This window comes from Cupressus sempervirens, chromosome 7, assembly GCF_028749045.1.
Source record: "Cupressus sempervirens isolate cs-2001-9-10 chromosome 7, ASM2874904v1, whole genome shotgun sequence".
Taxonomy (NCBI): domain Eukaryota; kingdom Viridiplantae; phylum Streptophyta; class Pinopsida; order Cupressales; family Cupressaceae; genus Cupressus; species Cupressus sempervirens.
In genome coordinates this window covers 326,741,128-326,760,145 of record NC_143124.1, presented here as the reverse complement: position 1 = coordinate 326,760,145, position 19,018 = coordinate 326,741,128, and the positions used below count along the sequence as shown (strand labels likewise).

The 19,018-nt window shown below is 36.2% G+C and overlaps 1 protein-coding gene across 3 annotated transcripts in view; it reads left to right on the top strand.

The window, feature by feature from the left end:
• LOC149546742 (protein GID8 homolog) overlaps window positions 1-19,018 on the top strand; it is an 82,564-nt gene that overhangs the window by 49,153 nt on the left and 14,393 nt on the right. For all 3 annotated transcript variants that reach the window (XM_089791338.1, XM_089791337.1, XM_089791336.1), the window contains one exon: window positions 6,602-6,733. In XM_089791338.1, the coding sequence (XP_089647464.1) occupies window positions 6,602-6,733 (132 nt within the window). The remainder of the gene's footprint in view (window positions 1-6,601; window positions 6,734-19,018) is intronic.

Genomic DNA, 19,018 nt, shown 5'->3' with positions numbered 1-19,018 from the left:
TCTCTTGGATGCTCCATTAACCTGTATTGCACTAGGGCAAACATGGAAAGCTGTAAGACCCAATTTAATGGCCTCCAATCAGACTGGTCCAATTTGGATAAACATAATTTTAGTTCTTCCAACTTGGTAAGAACACCACCCACACTTTTCATAGGCCCCAATTGTAGTCCAATGATGTACAATCCATTCCCTATTTTCTATTTATTTCTGCAAGTCCTGTGACTGTTCACAATTAAAAGTGTCATTAAATTCATTTGGGAAAACATAACTTTTCAGATTTTCCATTGTTCTAATCTGCTTTTCCAAATTGTATTGCACCAAATATGTGCACTGAAAGTCTACCCCTGTTTCCACACTAAATTTCTGCACTTCCACTGTATCAACTGCAATGAATTACACTCAATTCTGTTCTGAATATTCTTTTCTCTGCTCACACCTTAGCTGTTTACAAATTGTCACTGTTACAATTGTCTTAGAAATGTGGGAGAACTGTTAAATGACCATGAATCGTATTCACCAAATCTTTGGCTCGATTTGTAACACAATTTGCCAGAGTATTTGTAATAAACTCTTCCACTCTACATGGAAGGTTCTCCTTGCAGGATTGTGGTGGTCTACCCTGTACAATGATGCCAGGGAGTGGGTCATAAGTGGTGATACTGGTTAGAGAGTGGGGAAACCACTGAGGAGAGATTTCATGCCGTTCAATCCTTCTCATGCATAAATTTTTTTGAGTGTTGGGGCTTGGAGTTTGTTGGAAGTTTGGAGGCAAGTCGGGTTTGGAGGTGCTGGTATATCGTGGTAGTGATAAAATGAAGTGGGTGGAGGTATGGGCTTTCTCGGACAACTCAGCAGTGAGTATGAAGTTCATATATGAACAAATCATTACAAGGTATAACATCCCCATCTAGTTGACCAATGAAGAGGAGGTCACTTTGTGATCCATGTCATGCGATTGCTAACAATAGAGTTCAAGATCTTTCACTCGTTATCAACTCCATATTATCCCTTACCCAATGACCAAGTGAAAGCTATAAATGAGATCTTGGTGTCAGTGATATATAAATTGTGCGGAGTAGAGTAAGCCTACTAGGTGGAGAAGTTACCATTTGTAATCTAAGCATACCACACAACATACAAAGTGACAACCGAACAAACACCATTCCAATTGATGTTTGGACAAGAAACGGTTGTCCCTCCAGAGTTCATGGTTTTGACCCTCAGGATAGCCATTAAAAACAAATTGGGAGTTATGGAAAGCCTTTGGGAGAGATTGCACAACTTAAAACAAATTGGATGAGCATCAGATGATGGCACAGGGGGCCACAAAGGTAGCATAGCAGAGGTGCAAACCGTTGCATGATAAGCATCTTAGATAGGTTTGATTCATCCTAGGGCAATTAGTGTTGAAATATAACAAAAGGATCGAGACTAAGTTGGGAAAGTTCAAGGTAAAATGGTTGGGTCCATATTAGGTGCCAGAAGTTGATGAGAATGAAGTTATCAAATTATGAACATTGGATGGATGAGAGGTTCCAGACTTAGTGAACGTGTCTGAGCTGAAGCCATACCATAAACGACAAAGGAAATTGGGAGAGTGACCCATGCCAGAAGGCTTCACTTGATCAAGTAGATTAGGAACAATTTAAAAAACAAAAGAAAAAACAAATAGACGACTGCCAATGTATAGTGAGGCTGCACGATCAGTTGCAGTGGATGTCGTGGAGAGAGAACCAAATTCGATAAATGACGAGTTCCGTGTTTAGGCCTTCGACCCATGCCAAAAAAAGGGAGATAAAATGCCAATGCTGTACGGTGACGTAGATAAAGGCAAGCATCGAGCAATAATGTAAAAGCATGCAAAGGAAAGTAAAACGACCTTGACAACATTTAGTATCGATGCAAAAAGATCCTAGAGTCACAAAAAATTCATCGTGCAGTGTCAATAAGAAAACTTTGTAGGTCATATGAACCACCTTTTGTGGTGTGGGAAGCATAGACTCTATTGATAATTAGGAGGAAAGCATACGACATAGTAAATGTCGTTGGGCAAGCAAACACTGTCGGCAAAGCACATCGCATCGACGCATGCCATAAGTTGTACGGTGCCAATTTGGAGGATGTGAAGCTATCATATGGGATGAAAGAACAAAGGGTGAGACAATTTTATTCGCCATTCGCTCGTAAAGTTGCACTGCTGCACAAACTCGACAAAGGTAAGCTAGTAGCGAAGTTTCTACATATTCCACTGGAAATACGTTACTTGCAAAAGACTACTATAATGCCTCTCTCCTTGACTAGTTTTCATACATTATTAACCCAAGAGTAAATGCCCTATCCAATTTCATGCTTCACTGGTAATGATGCAAGACGGCAGTTCTAATATGATTGCTTGAGTGTTTATTACGAAGGGAACTATGACCTATTTAACTCTGCTGTTATACGAAGGATGAAAGTTTGCATGTCTCCATCAAGAAAGCAACAACTTGAGTGCAACAAAATGTGCATATCATCAGGAGGTAGAGAGTATGAGAAGATTTGCCGCAAGCATTGCAAATTGAACAATCGTCGGTCACAACACTAAAAGGATTGATTTGTGCAGCAAATCTTGTTGATGGAAGTTGTAGAAGTGGCACTTTTAAGGGTTGACACATTGACAAGCACATTGACAACAATGGAATCACACATACCCTAACTATTTTTTCATTCATCATGCATACAACGACAAGAAAAAGACTTATTTGTGGATTTAGTAGGAAAAGAAGTTGGAAGGCCTAGTTGCAGTCACAATCTAGTAGTTCGAGCAAGGACAAAAATGCAAGGGTTTTACCCTTTGGAGTAAAGGTTGTAGGCAAGGTGGACGCAATCTCTAACACAAGAAGAAACTGAGACCAAAGGTGCAATGGCTACTTAGAAAGACATTGTAATACCGCAAACAATTCTATTTGAGGGATTGAATAGATCGGGGTGCAAAAGCTAGTGGCAGGATACTCGTGGTGACAATATAAAGTAGAGCTTGAGGAAAGCAGAATTTTAGTGGGCCATTCAAATGCCAGTTTTCTGCATCGGCAACAAGGGTCCCCTCAGGGTGATGATTGACACTTCCAATAGATTCTCACAATCAAACATGTTTTGAGTATTTGGGGCGTGACTTGAAGGTTTTCTTCACAACCACATAACATATCAAAGACATGGTCGAAATATTGATGTGAAGGCAAAGAGCATGACAAAGGAGGCAAAGGAATACTAGATCAAAATGGTGTCATGAACTCTCACACTTGTAGAGATAGGCTCAATGGTGAAAGTGTCAAAAGGGTGAGGGATGAAGAGTCCTTCATTACAAAAGGGTCTTGGAGATGCATTGTGGATTGGTGATTAGTCAATTGATAGGGTCGAGCTACACCTAGGGCATAGCCCATCCCTAGATATCTTGATGAATGGCCTCATAAACGGCCTATTATATGAATGGGCAACACTTTTAGTAGACAAGATTTTTGAGTTTAGGATTTTGCAGCATAGGATGTTATGCATGCCACATTATGCTAGTGGTCTGTTTTTGGATGCAACATGGGTACAAATCCCACATGGAGAGCTTGAGGAGAAGTCAGAGGGTACCTTGGCACCTGGTGAGCCACCTATACTATAGTGAAGGTACATGGATGTATGGATGACACCAGCGGTACATGTATAGTCAACCATTCAAGAATCTACAACCTCTTGCAATTAAGATCCTCTCACAAGTAAGTTTTCATTTATTTTTTGTTTAACAATTGTATTCTACAATTTAGTGTTTAACATTCTTTAATTAGTTTTTCATTTGTATGTTTAATTTATGAACACTATCTAGGTTGCAAGTTCTTTTGCTGCTAAACAGAATTGTAGTACATACTTCTATATCCATTTAGTGAATCGCAACCGGTTGGGTTCAAAGAAAGCTGAGGACTTGGTTTATATACATACCAACTTGCGTCTTTTGTCACGTAAGGAGGATGGATACAAGGAAGGGTCAACCAAGCTTTGGGATGTAGGCCCTGAATGTGCAAACTTGGATGCAACACTTCAGGATCTTACTGTGATGACAGATGATGATGTTGATAACATCATGGCACATGCATCTAGCACAACCGGAACCATGTTTGGTTCAAATGAACTTGCAAGTGTTTCAGCAGAAGGAGATGATGAGAATGTGGATTTTTTTGAGAATCCTTATGATTCTGATTGACTGAATTTGATTTTTGAATCTCGAGCCTTGACTCTTGATTGATCAACATTGAATCATGAACTATGTTTTGATTTTGTAATTCGAATTGCATTGGAATCTTGAACTTGAGTAATTTACTAATTAGACATTACTGTTATTTCAATTTGAACTATCAATGGTGAAATATGATGCTAATTGCTATGGAATGGTTTATTTTTGTATAGTCTTGCATTTCTTTGCATACATAACATATATATATTAAAAAATATATATTTATATATGGATGCGCACAAACGCATCCAAAATTCCCCCCCCAAAAAATTCTGCACATCAGCACCTGCACACGCATCAGCATCAGAACCAGCATCGGTAACTTAGGTTTACAGTAGTATTCATTCAATTGGCAATAATCATGCAACTCAGAATTAATTTCTCTGATTATTAATGAACCAGTTTGGATGACATTCAACAGTTTCAAGCAATGTTCTGAAGGTCTTTGAGTTTCTTTAATTACAAGTTCAATCTTCTATGAAAAAATGCACCTCTACACACTGCTACAGGCTTTGAAAACATATACTAACAATTCTGAAATCATAAAATTAGTTGCTTTAGTCAGTACTCAACCAGGTTTGAATAAATTCTGCTTTTATGACATTGACACCAACTACAATCTTCCTTGGGGAAGGAGAGAGACGAGTGATCTTAATCATTTCTGCACTTTGCCATTGCCTTACATGGATGGGTGACGATGAAGTGCCCACCATTATTGGGCATGCAGACTTTTATTTCTGAATCTGATTTGATTCACCTCTAAGTGATCATTATAAACAAGCTCACATCCATCTGGGATGACATTTGCTCTACCTCCAGGGCTATATCTTTGACTTCTGCAGCACTGACCTCCTATTACCTCATCCTTAATGCGTAATATGTGTCGGTTCATGCCAGGAATTGCGTAGATCGAATGATACAAATATATCATTGAGCAGGAATAAGACACAGCATTTATATAGCAGAATAGAGATCCAACAGGGGTCCTAAGCAGGCCTGGGTGTGCATTTATTTAATGCCAGGCTATGGAAAACATCCTATACCCCTTTAATACTTTGCACCCAAATTTATACCCAACACTTCCTTATGTTGTCCAACAAGAAAAACTGTCTAGCTTCCTTTATGTTGTCTCAGGTTGACATTTAAACTATCTAATACTATTTGTGTTATACAAGTTGGTTCAAGACACTGACCACCACATTTGGAGAAGTCGGCCTAAAATGAATAATAATTCTATTTAGTATTTATATTTTTATTACTATTTCATATACTTCATTAAAAATATTCTGAGACAACTTCCCATAAAATTGGAACATTACATTTGCTAGCACATTCAAGCGTCCCCAATCCTACCATCTTTAAAAGCATCTTTTGTCACATCAAAAGGGTCTCCCAATTTTTCTATTTTTTCATCTGTCCAAGTCTTAGATACCAATTTCCTTGGATTCATATTTGGTCTGTTCCTAATTTAGGTTCATGACTTGGTCCATGGTGGATGTGGATAGCACATTGCAACTGGATTTTGGGCTCATTCAACTACACCCTTCAGTGTACGTGGTTGAACCCAAGACTGAATGACCACAGGGCATGCTTTTAGGGAATCCTATGGTTTTTAAAAATTTATATGCTTTAAAAAATATTTTTCCACTTTTTGGATCTCATAATTTGATTGGTCCGCCTAAACATCTTCCTTAAAACCAAACATAAAACCCTAAATGCCTAGGGGTTGAAACAAGGTAAAATGCTGCCACAGTTAAAAGATGTCATAGGTAAAGGGGTTCACCATGAAGAAAACAATAGAGATAATTGGGTAAGCCCCTGACATTGAACAGCTATTATTTATCCATTTTTTGCATAGACTTATTTATAAGGTTGACCACTTGAATTGTAAATATGCCTAGTGTGGCAGGGGCAGGACAATATGACTGTTGGTGTTTGAATTGTAAATTATTGGCTATGGATTAGTTGTATATAACATCTCTTTTTTCTGTGATGAGCACCTGGTTTTAATGTGCGCTTTATAAGCAAAAGTCCTATCTGCATGTGATTTGTATCTAATTAAATTATCATTAAATTTTACTTTAAAATTTTTAACTGCTGTTCACGGTCATCATTTCTTTAGAGGACAGAGGTAAATGGGGATTGTTTCTACTGAGGACCCCAGACCTGCACCTAGAATACAACAAAGTCCTCCAGTGCTTTCCCTTAGAAATTACATTTTTTCTTGTTCCTTACTATTTGGACATTTTGCATCATTTATTTAGAATGATAATATGTAATCTTGAAGACACAGGTTTAATGATTTCAAAACGGTGTTTTTATATTAAAAGAGTGTTGCTTTTGGTGCAGATTTTGGACACAAATCCTCAACTTTTTTTCCATCTACAACAGCAAAGGTTGATAGAACTTATACGCAGTGGAAAACTAGAAGAGGCTCTTGAGTTTGCACAGGAGGAACTAGCCCCAAGGGGAGAAGAAAACGTAATTATTTGTAATTTTTTTTCATCTTTTTCAAGATTGATCTTGTTTGTGCTAGAGCTCTTTTTGATGCATTAGTTATGTGTCTCTCTCATCTGTAAGTCATTAATTTACTTTTTCCTTTCGCATGTTTACTTTTAATTGCTCTAAGTTAATTGACCTTACAAAGGTCAACAGTGTAATAATGCATTGCTTCAGCAGGAACATTTTCAGGACAATTTTCCATTGGCATTTTATTAATTTTGTTAACAGCCTTATTCTTTGTATCTCAAGGGATTAAAGAAATTAGAATCTTTCCCATCGTAAACATATTTTCCAATAGAAGTGTAGTGCAATTTACTTGAGTCAGCATTATAACTCAAGCAGATTTCTGGAACAATATCACCTTAGTAAAGGGAAGTGGTGTAGACATAAAATATCAATGTGATTGCTTGAGTTAGTTTGTAAAAACTTAAACGCATTATTGATATCAGGCAATGTGTCTTGAACCTACTTGTTGATGTGAGTTTTGTTCTGCTACAACATACAGAATTGAATACTCACTATTCCAGGATGAAACACCAAATCTCCAACTCTCTATTGAACAAGGATGCTCATATGCTGAACAATATATACAGATTGTGTGATCGAATGGGACAACCTCAAGGTTCCTTCTTAATGTGGACTTTTGCTCAGTTTTATGATTTGATATGTTGTTTATCAAAAAGGGACTTATGTTGTTCATTCGATGGATATCAAGTACTTCAACAACTTCAAACGCTTACTACCAAATAGACTACAAGGAAAGGGTTTAGAAATTTTAACTCTAAGAATGTAAGACAACGTTGATGGTGGTGTGAGCCTCTTACCAATTCAGTTTTGTTGTGTCAAGTAGGCGTAGGCGAGTGTAATCTTCTATGGATGTAGGAATGATTTTCATATTGCTAATATTCATCAAAATACCCCATAAAGGCACAATGGAAAGGATCATTTTAAATAGAAGTAAAAAACTTGCAATTTAGGGTACAATTAGCAAGTACCAACGGTATGAACACTCGCTCCACTATTAGTGACCATTCAACAATATCTTCCATTCACATGCTTCTACTTCTACTTAACATGAAATGAAATCTAATCTAAGTGAGGAATTGAAGAAACCATGCAACACTTTAAATCAACATTAAGTTATCCACCATGAAGACTAATAATGATTCATCAATTACTTTGATAGCATTATGGAAACACTTTCAACAAGTCTTCTCTCCTAATCCACTTCTACTACTAACTTTTTCTCTAACAAATCCATCCCACTCTACTTCTACTACTAACTTCTTCTCTCTAATGAATCCAAATTTTAAATTTTTAAACCCCTTATAAATGAGAAGGCCTTGGCCTCTTATAGTTGTTCAGTTACAATGAAGGACCAAGATCAATTCAAGATCAGGGGCTAAGATTTATTCCTACAAACTGTAATTAGAGAAGCCAATAAGAAAATTACAGTGCTTTTGAGAGCCAATGAGAAAAGTGTACACTTGGCATAATATGATTGAATGTGCTTGTCACTAGAATTTTCTGATTAGTAGAAGACAAGTGGGCGCCTCAACATCCTTATCTTGTAGACTTGATCACTTTTTGGTGATTGAGGAAATATTTCTTGATACTTCTTGATTAAAGTGAAACACTTAGATACTCAATCGTCTCGAGCAAGGTCCCTTCTTATGCTAAGCTTGCGAAGAAAGATCATGAAATGACTTGAAGATTCCTTCTATTGTGTATATTAGTGAAATGATGTGATTTGCTGGTTCACTCAATGGGTATTAAATGCCCTATAGATTTGGCTCTACAATGTGCAATGAAAATGTAATTTTTGACTTCCAATTCTTGAACCTTTGACTTGAACTTAACTTCTACTTTTAGTCCTAACTATGAATGTAAGTATTGATGAACTTGGACTATTACTAGATTCAATCTTGTCAGCGACTTCAACGTCCTAGTGTAAGCTTCTGTGGTATACTTAAAGGCTAAGTCACAAGGTTCAAATTCAAATTCGAGTTCATCGATCATTAAATTCGAATGAAATTCAGCAAGGGTAAAAATTCGGGGGAAAATATGGACATTAAATTTAAGTTATATATATTTATGAATTTTTAAATATTAGTAATATATCCACAAAATTGTCAAAATAGTTTATTAACATAACTAAATAGCTCAATGCCATTTTAAAATAAAATAATAATATATTAAATAACAATATTATAATAAATATCATAAAATTCAAAAGGAGTTAAGAAAGTGAAAAAATTCGCTGAAATTCAAATCTCATGGATGAAATTTGACATATCCTTTGACTTAACTTGAAGGATTTTCAAATCAATATTTCTAGTTTAATCCCATCAAATAGATGTTAACTAAAGATCAAATATCAATTGAAGTTAAGAACATTGAAATGAGTAGCTTACCACACAAGATACATTTACAATCAGCAAGAGGCTAATGACCTAGTTTAAATTGTTGATGTTGTAGCTTCACTCAGATTGATTTGATCTAGACTTGATCCCCTATGGTTATTGTTTGAACATTATTGCATTTGATTAATTGTCATTTAGACACACACACACACAGTTGTTAATAATGTCTAATGACAATTAACTTACAATAACCAATATTGATTAAATGTAGAGACACGTCTCTTCTACTCCTATTTATATACACTTGGATCTGCATTTGATAAACACACACCTTACATAGACAGTGCTATTACATTTGCAGCGAACACACACACACAGAGAGTTGTTAATAATGTGTAATGACAATTAACTTACAATAACCAATATTGATTAAACGTAGAGACATGTCTCTTCTACTCCTATTTATATACGCATTTGAAAAACACACACCCCATACAAATAGTGCTATTACATTTGCAGCAACCCTTAGGTCTTTAACATGGTATCAGAGCCAAACTGCAAAGGTAAGAAAATAAAAGAATAGCAGTGATATAGTTTGTTGTTAGATCATAAATAATGAACCAAGAGAGTCTCCAACAATTGACTCACAAGTGTCATTGAGGCAACCAACGAAGGAGTACAATTGGCACAATTGAATGCTTTAATCAAACTTTGCTTAGTGAGAATACAAGAGTTTAGGGAAAAGTATTTTCGCCAAAGTTGAATGGTCATAGTATGGGAAACTCGTGGATATGTAATATCCAAATTCATAATTTTGTAGCTTCCATACTATCCATAAGGATAGAGGGACCACTCAGCCTCAACAATATATAATGAGTCCATCAACTTGCAAAGAAATATGTGATCTTTGTCACAGAAGTTTGTGAGTTGACTTGTCAACACTTCAATTGCCTATAGACTAGTTGATAAGGCAACGTTTCTTAGGTCAACGTGATTTGGTGTCATTCGAATACTCTAAGATTGTCAAGATATGAATGCACTGATTTTGATATTCATACTCCATGGATAACATCTGTGAAACCAGACTGGCAGATATCAATTGCGAACCAAAGTCATCAATTAGCATAACAATGACACATCAAGAACTGTAAAACATCTTAAGGCGAGGACTCGATGCAAATAAAGAACCTACTGCAATAAAGACAAAGTGAGAGATATAAAGTCAATAGCAAATTAGGAAACAAATATTGACAATTAGGCACGTCTCTCAAAGACATCCACCCCCAAAATTGCTTATCTAACAATATATTACATGCAAAGTAAGGAACAAGTATTCCAATTGCTAACTTGGTAGTTTGAGAACAATTAAAGGGGAAGTGCACTTAAATATATTCCTTGGTCAAAGTGATCCACATGGGAGTTCACTACTGGCGTATGCGTTGATAAGATACACACCTTGGAAACCGGCTCCAGTATGTTAGCACAATCAAATTAAACAATGAGCATTTACTCTTAAGGGTCCCGTGATAATCTAATTAGAGTGAAGAGGCGTTGATAGGGTCCTGCTGTGATAACCCCAAAAAATAAGCTCCTAGTTATGGATATGTAATTTCCAAATTAAATAAATATATTTGAAATATAATATGATCTTACCTTTATAGTATTTCACATAAATGAAATATAAACATAATATTTAAAGGTTATACATAATGGAATCATAATAGGTTATGCATAATGTAATCATAATAAATGTATAATAGCATTATAATAAACAAATAATTAATTCCTCAAGTGATAAATAAAGTATTTCCATTGTCAAGGGTAAATATTACAAAAGTATATTCCCGATTTCAATCGACAAGCAAAAGGCACGACTAGTCAAGCGAAGTTGTGATATCATATATAATATATATATCGAACGATCAAATAAGGAAAAGGGAAGGTTGATGGACAATGTTCAGACATTTGAAAAAGAATGACAAACTCATAAACGCAAAGCCAATCAACGCCATCCAATCACCAACAGAAAGGATTGAAGCACAACAACAAACACATACTTATTATAAACAAAGGTAACTATTGAGGCAGAAGAAGGTAGGAAGCCGTCAGAGCCTAGTAGTCGAAGAATGAATCAAGACACAGTAGCAAATCGAAGGGACTCCTCCAATACATATGGTGTGAACTCAGGCTAATATTATTGAACTATAGTAGTGGGAACAATAGGCTTGGGTAATGAATTAGGAAGCAGAAATATCACTGTGTACACAACAAAAGACAACATATTAAACAGAGCCTTTGATGAAGTAAGCAAGGAAGGACCATAGTAACCAAGTGGATTCTAGTTAACATTTGATAGGGAGTTGCACAGAAGATGGTTATAGATTCATAGAAGATTAAGGTATAAGATACATAACCATTGAAATTGAAAACGTTGAGTGTAAAGTAAGTCCATCTATAAGGGAATTCATAACTTTATAAAAGGTCCAATAGAGCACGGATAGAGACCATTCATTAGGAATGTTAAGTCTCTCCAAAGGGAGGACTTTGCGTAGAGGGCATTCACAATTTGAATGTTAAATTCAGATTTGAATCCAGAGAAGAGATGTGAAGAAAAATCTCTTAGGGACAATATATATTGTAGTGGTTAAACATATGCATATGTCAAAGATAGGAGGCTTGGTTGGAGGTGGGATCTCTACAAAGTAGTATTATAAATTAGAGATCCCAAAATTGAGGGTTGAGGAAGACACTCTTCATATGATGACTACCTAGTCAAGATATAATTCTCACTAGAGGGTTAGGTGATTTGAGAAGAATCTCTTCCAAGGGATTAGGAGGGGTGAGCAGGGGTAGTATTTACTTTAATGTTTAATTAGCTCAATAATCCTAACATGTTTAATCCATATTCTTTTCTGTATCGTACTAACGCATTGTTGCAGATTACAACATCCAAACATAGTCCAGAAGAGGGGACATTACACCCGCACCTCAAGGAAGAGGGAGATTGATATCAAGTTTAGAGGGAGTCGAACACTTCTTCAAATGCAACTTTGGGTGAGGAGCTTAGAGGATTGATATTCAGAGGGAGTTTGGAAGTTTTTATTTGTCACTATATGACTTTAATGGGTCAACCCCCTGTGTACATAATGAGGAAGTGACGACTCCCAAATGATCATCACTTGTATCTGTAGAAGTTATTGAAAGATGATGATCTTTCAATAACTTAACCTTCTATTGCGATAGACATTTTATAATGTTAGAAATAGATCATAATAGATTGCAAACTTGCTTGGTGGATTAAGTTCCTTAAATAGACCATGGCCTTCTGTTTTGATGGACATCTTATGATATCTAAAAAGATTACAATAGAAGAGCATTTGCATGGTGGATTAAGTTTCTTAAATAGACCATGGCCTTCTATTGTGATGGGCATCTTATGATGTCTAAGCAGATCACTATAGAAGATAACTTGCATGGTGGATTAAGTTCCTTAAACAGACCATGGCTGTTCATATGGTAAGCATTATGAGAAAAGTGTATGCACATACCTTATGTACATTTTTGATATGTTATGCAAATTGATATTCTGGAGGTCAATACTTGTGATATCAAAATGTTGAATATCTTTTTATCAAAGATTCTTATATTACATTGATGTAATATATGGTCATGTGTTTATCCTCCATGGCTAAGAGGGAGTGTTGATGTTGTAGCTTCACTCAGATTGTTGATACCCTATTGTTATTGTTTAAACATTATTGCATTTGATTAATCGTCATTTAGAGACACACACACTCACATATAGTTGTTAATAATGTCTGATGACAAATAACTTACAATAACCAAAATTGATCAAACATAGAGACATGCTTCTTCTACTTGTATTTATATACACTTGGATCTGCATTTGAAAAACACATGCCCTACACAGAAAGTGCTATTACATTTGCAACGATCCTTCACCCTTTAACAGAAATTGGGTAAGCAAGTAAACATCAACAATTTCATTCATTCAACTTAATTACTTCTAAACAACATGAAATGAAATCCTAAGATAAGGAGAGATGCAAAGAACCATGCAATATTCTAAAATGATCATATATATCCACCATGAATGAACAAGGTGAAGTTGTAAGAAACAAAGTGAGATTGGTATGTAAAGGTTATTCATGGCAAGAAGGAATTGACTTTGAAGAAACTTTTGCACCTATTGATAGATTAGAGGCAGTAATAATATTTTTGGCATATGCAGCTAACAAGAACTTTAAAGTTTATCAAAAGGATGCCAAATCAGCTTTTCTAAATGGAGAACTTGAAGAAGAGGTATACATTGACTAGCCTAATGGTTTTGCCTTGACAGAGGAAGATGATATGGTTTGTAGATTGAAGAAGGCACTGCATGGATTGAAACAAGCACCTAGAGCCTAGTATGTAAGATTGGACAGACACTTGACAAATATGGGATTTGTGAAAGGTAATGCTGATAGTAACTTGTATCTGAGGAAAGATGATAACTGCTTACTAATTGTTGTAGTATTTCTGTATGACATTATTTTTGGAGATAATGATGAAACAAGTAAGGTATTTTAAGAAGAAATAAAGAAGGAATTTGAAATGAGTATGAAATGAAATATTTCTTGGGATTGTAGATTGTACAGAACAAAGATAGTATTTTCATATCACAAGCTAAGTATCTTGAGGACTTATTGAAGAGATATGGTCTGTAAAGTTGTAAAATTGTTGGAACACCTATGATAACTAGACATAAATTGTCTAGTAAAGATGAATTTCCTACTGTTGAGCAGAAAAAGTGCAGCTGTATGATTTGTGGATTGCCATATTTGACACATGCTAGACCTGATATAGCTAATGCAATTGGGATTGTGGGAAAAGTTTTGGCAAATCTTAAAGAGACACATTATGTAACAGTAAAAGGAATTTTTAGATATTTGAGGGGGACACCTGATTATGGATTATAGTATGATAGATCAAATGATTTTACTTTATGTGCATACATTGATGTGGATTGGATAGGAAGTGTAGATGACAGAAAAAGTATTAGTGGTGGAGCGTTTTTCTTAGGAGGAAGATTGATTTTCCGGCTAAGCAAGAAACAAGATTGTATTTCACAAAGTATTGTAGAAGCAAAATATGTAGCAACAACAAACAATTGTAATTAGATTATTTGGATGAAGCAAATGCTGAAAGACATTGGAATTGAGTTTACAGAGTTTGTTATCAACTTATTATACATTGTGATAACACAAGTACAGTGAGTATGTCAAATAATCCAATATTACATTCAAAGACAAAGCATATATCTAATAAGTATCACTTTTTGAGAGAGAATGTTGCAAAGAAAGAGATGAGATTGGAGTATGTTAGCACAAAGGAGCAGATAGTAGACATATTTACAAAACCTTTTGCAAAGGACACATTTGAGCACTTGAGAGGTATGTTTGGGGTCATGCCCCAGCCTACTTTTGAGTATTTGATATAGAGATTGCATCAGTCTACTGGTAACAATATGCATTGTTTCTTTTATCTGGACTGGATGCTTGATGCTTCCTCTATGGGGGAGTATCTGTGTTTGAGCTGAGTCATAAAGGACTCTTGGTAACTGGTATTTATCAGTGTCATTGGACACTTGAGCTTATTGCAGATCATACCTAGAAAATTGACATAATGATACCTTTGTCATCAATGTCAATGGGGGAGAGAATAACACATGAAAAACATCCTTGATATGAATGTTTGGAGATATCTTATGAGGGAGAGTAATACGTGAAATATCTTTTGATATGTATGTTCGGGGAGAGTAGCACATATATCTTTGTATATTGATTGATGTCAATGTGAAGAAGATTCAAAGGAGCTTATCCTTTGAGGAAGAAATCTTCTTGAGAGATTCATCTTGATTGACGAAGAGGATTTGATTGATGAAGAGGATTTGCTGATGTATGAGGGAGATTAACACCTTCCTTGTGCATGATGGTTATAATACAGTTGATATTCATGGACAACATGAATGGGGAGCAGATGCAATAGAGACGTTTGGTATTGGTGGAACTTAGATGTTTTTTATTAATCTATGTTGCCATCAATGCCAAAGGGGGACATTGTTAGTATGAATGCTGATGGTATTCCTATGGCGGAGTATCCTGACATTGTTGGAGACATGTTTTAGAGGTTGTGCTGTATTCATGAAAACATTTGTCATTGATGTCAACATACTAGTTATTTTGTGAAGATTGACATAACAACAAACAAAGTTTGGCTTCATGCAGTTCGATGAGTGAATATTGGCTTATATACATGTGAGATTATGTTCTAGAGTATGTCTAGATGCTGCAGTTAAGAGCGTGTACAAAAATATGAAGATTGGACAGAGTTATGATGGATTTGGTGAAGACAACTTTTATACAACATTTCTAGAAACTAGGTACTGTTGTTTGGATTGTATCTCCTAATAGAGATGGAATCTGGTTGAGCGAACTTGGACAGAGGTTGAAGACATGTTGAAGATGCTGTGGTTAGTCACACATATAGATTATCAATGAGTAGAAAGTTATGAAGACTGTTAGCTGACAAATTACTTGTAATTGTGATATTGTAATATAATATGTAATGCAATATCTTAAGTTGGTCCTATATTATTATTGTAAATTGGGAAAGCCTCAAGGTTGATTCAATAACTTATTCTAGGACTTGGTATAAAGGAAAGGTCATTTCCTTGAGGTAGAGTGTGATATGTTGTCATATCTATGTTATATATTGTGCGGACTTACATGCTAATATCTATTGGGTTAGAGAAGTGATTCGTGTAGTTGAGGCATGGTGAGCTTACAAGGAATTGTATTTGGCAAAGAGGTTGCTGTTGGACAATTGTTGATGTACACTTGTATTATTTGGTGGGGATAGCAGTGAAGCTGTTTGGGCAATGGGTGCTTCTGTCTTCTCTTCAACTCCCAACAGGGTTGGAATCTCCTAGCAAGGATTCAAAGTCTCTTAATAGGGACTCATATTTATTGATTGTATTTCATTGACTCCTAATAGGGTCCATCGTTTCATAAGGAACTTTGCATCATCTTGTGGGTACCATCCCCACCAAGGTTTTCCCTCTGATCAAGGGTTCCCTAGTTAACAGATTTGGTGTTATTGTGTATGATTATCTTTCTATGGTTGGTGCATCTATTGTCTCCATGTTTTGGAATTAATAAGGATATTGATAGTTGTTTTAATTGGACAACTGATTCACCCTCGCCTTCCCCCCGCCCCCCCCCAGTTATCTTGGTGGAGTTTACTTTCGAACCAGCTCTAGTTAGGGTTGCGACCCTTCCAATCAATTATAGAAGGAACCACTTTGTGGGCCAATAAGAAAATTAAAATGCTTTTGAGAGCCAATGAGAAAATTGTACACTTGGCATTATATGATTGAATGTGTTCGCAACTTGAATTTTCTTATTGGGGAAGACAACTAGGTGTCACCTCAACATCCTTATCATGTAGAATTGATCAATATTTGGGAATGAATGTATCTCTTGATACTCAAGAGTCAACATTATCAATCCTTCCATATTGATGGTTGTTTACTCCCAAATTGCTTCATTTTCTCGAACTTTCTTCATCCTCCGGAAATTTTCTCTTGCACTTCCAAACTTAGATCTTCATCTTGCCTTCAATTTGTACTTGGATTGTTTGACTTTGTTAATGTTGATTAGAATTATTGTAGATTAGAATATAGCTATTCTGTTTGGTTTGTACATTGATGAGTTGGAGGATTTCCTTGTGAACTCTCAACTGGTCGATGGGTGCTATTTGCATCAGGTTTTGATCTCCATTCTCCTTTTTGCTGATGATGTGGTTCTCTTGGCCTCTTCTCGCGAGAGCTTGTAGAGATTCCTTAATGGTTTGGCTTCTTTTTGTGATTAGTGATAGCTTGTGGTCAATTTGTTTAAGACTCGGGTTATGGTCTTTAACTATTTAAAGACCTCTCATCTTCATTTCTTCTTTCAGGATCAAGAGGTTGAGATTACTTCCTCTTATATGTATCTTGGTGTGAAACTCTCGGGGCCGCACTTTAGCTTGAGACCAACTATTCAGTCTAGAGTTAGTAAGGGCATGGGTTCCCTGGCTTTGCTGGAGAGATAGTGCTTCAGGCATCATTTCTAGGATATTTCGTCCAAGTTGTCCCTTTTGGATTCCTTGGTTCGTCCAACAGTTCTTTATGACTTGGTGGTTTGGGGGCCTTCTCTTATTGCTTCTAATTGGGCTTCTATAGAGAGGGCTCAGACGGTGATGTTGCGTCGTATCATAAGATGTCATAGACTCACCCCTCACAGCATTGTCTTAGCTGAGTTTGGATCTCGTCCTTTCAAACTTGCCGCCATTTTTGACTTGATTTGGTTTCTTCATCGGCTTCATGGTTTTATGGAGTCGGGTGTTGATTGGCACAGATACTCTCATCTGGCATACTGTTCTTCTGTTGAGATTATCAGATCTGACACTTCTTCTAGGTCTCGTTGTTGGTATGCCCAGGCCAACTAAGTTCGATTGGTATTGAGATAGATCGTCTTCCTCCTTACCAGTTTTTCACTTGATGCTCTTGCTCATCTTCTCTACTCACGTCAAGACTTGAACGAGCATGTCAGACAAGATATTTACAGAAAATACATTTCCACTACTTGGAGTAATCCCTCATGAGGGCTTGCGACTTAGGATGGCCTTCTCTGTTGAGCATTTTCTTGAGATTCAGGATGGTATTATTGTTCGCCTTGCTTATCACTATTGGTGCTGGAATCATGCCTTACGGTTTTCTTTAGGCTCTTTCAGAGTTGGTTCTCACCGCCTTAGGGCTTGGACCAATCATCATATGGATTGGGCTGATCGGATATGTCAGTTGTGTACTTTGGCAAAGTTCAAGACTGAGATCCACGTCATTTTTCGATGTCCTCTTTACTATGAGATTAGAGGGAGATTTTATTGCCTTTTCAAAGACTGTTCTTCTCTTTCGATGTTCTTCAGCTATATTGATCAGCGGTGTCTTGCACTTTATCTTCAGGAGGCCACCCATCTTCGAGAGATTACCCTGCAGTCTTTTATACCTCAGGGGCGTACTTCAGACCAACTCATTATTGCCTTTTTCTCTCCCTTGTCTCCTCCACAGGGTTTGAAAAGGCCTTCTAGTACTTCTTATTCCAGATCGGTTAGACACTACACCAATCTCTCCAGGCAGCAATAGTCCTACAATGGTTCTCTATGGATCGTTCACGGGTTTACCCCTCTATTACTCACTTCTTTGTGACAAGGAAGGACCCTTAGTCCTTACCTTGTCTTCTTTCTTGTTTTATTTCTTGCTTTTGTTTCTTCTCAATCACCATTTGGTGCTTCTGCTTTGGCTGGTTCTTCTGTTTGTATGCTTAGTCCCATAAACCTTGTTGGTTTTTTGTGGACATTAATATTATTATCTTATCTTTACTTTTTCTATATCGAGTAGTGCTCTTACCGACTTAATGTTCTTTTGTAGGTTATGACCATAATAATAATGCAATGTTATTTCACAAATTTGAATAATTCTGATTTTAATAATACTTTGATTCTCAAAATATTTATCACAAATTTCTGATTATAAGAGAGATAGAACGAGTACTTATAGATTTGGACTTGAAAATTATTGTACTTGTCTACATTTGATCTCTCTTGGATTATATATATATATAATGCTTTAGAGACATGTCAATGGATAGACATGTCTTTGTCTACATGTTTAATCCTTGACACCATTTCATAATCAATGTCTTAACAAACCGATGGAGATCATAAACATAACCAATATTATTAAGCATAGACCGATTCACAATCTGTGCAATCTGAACCAAAGTAATGTGACTCGGACTTGGCT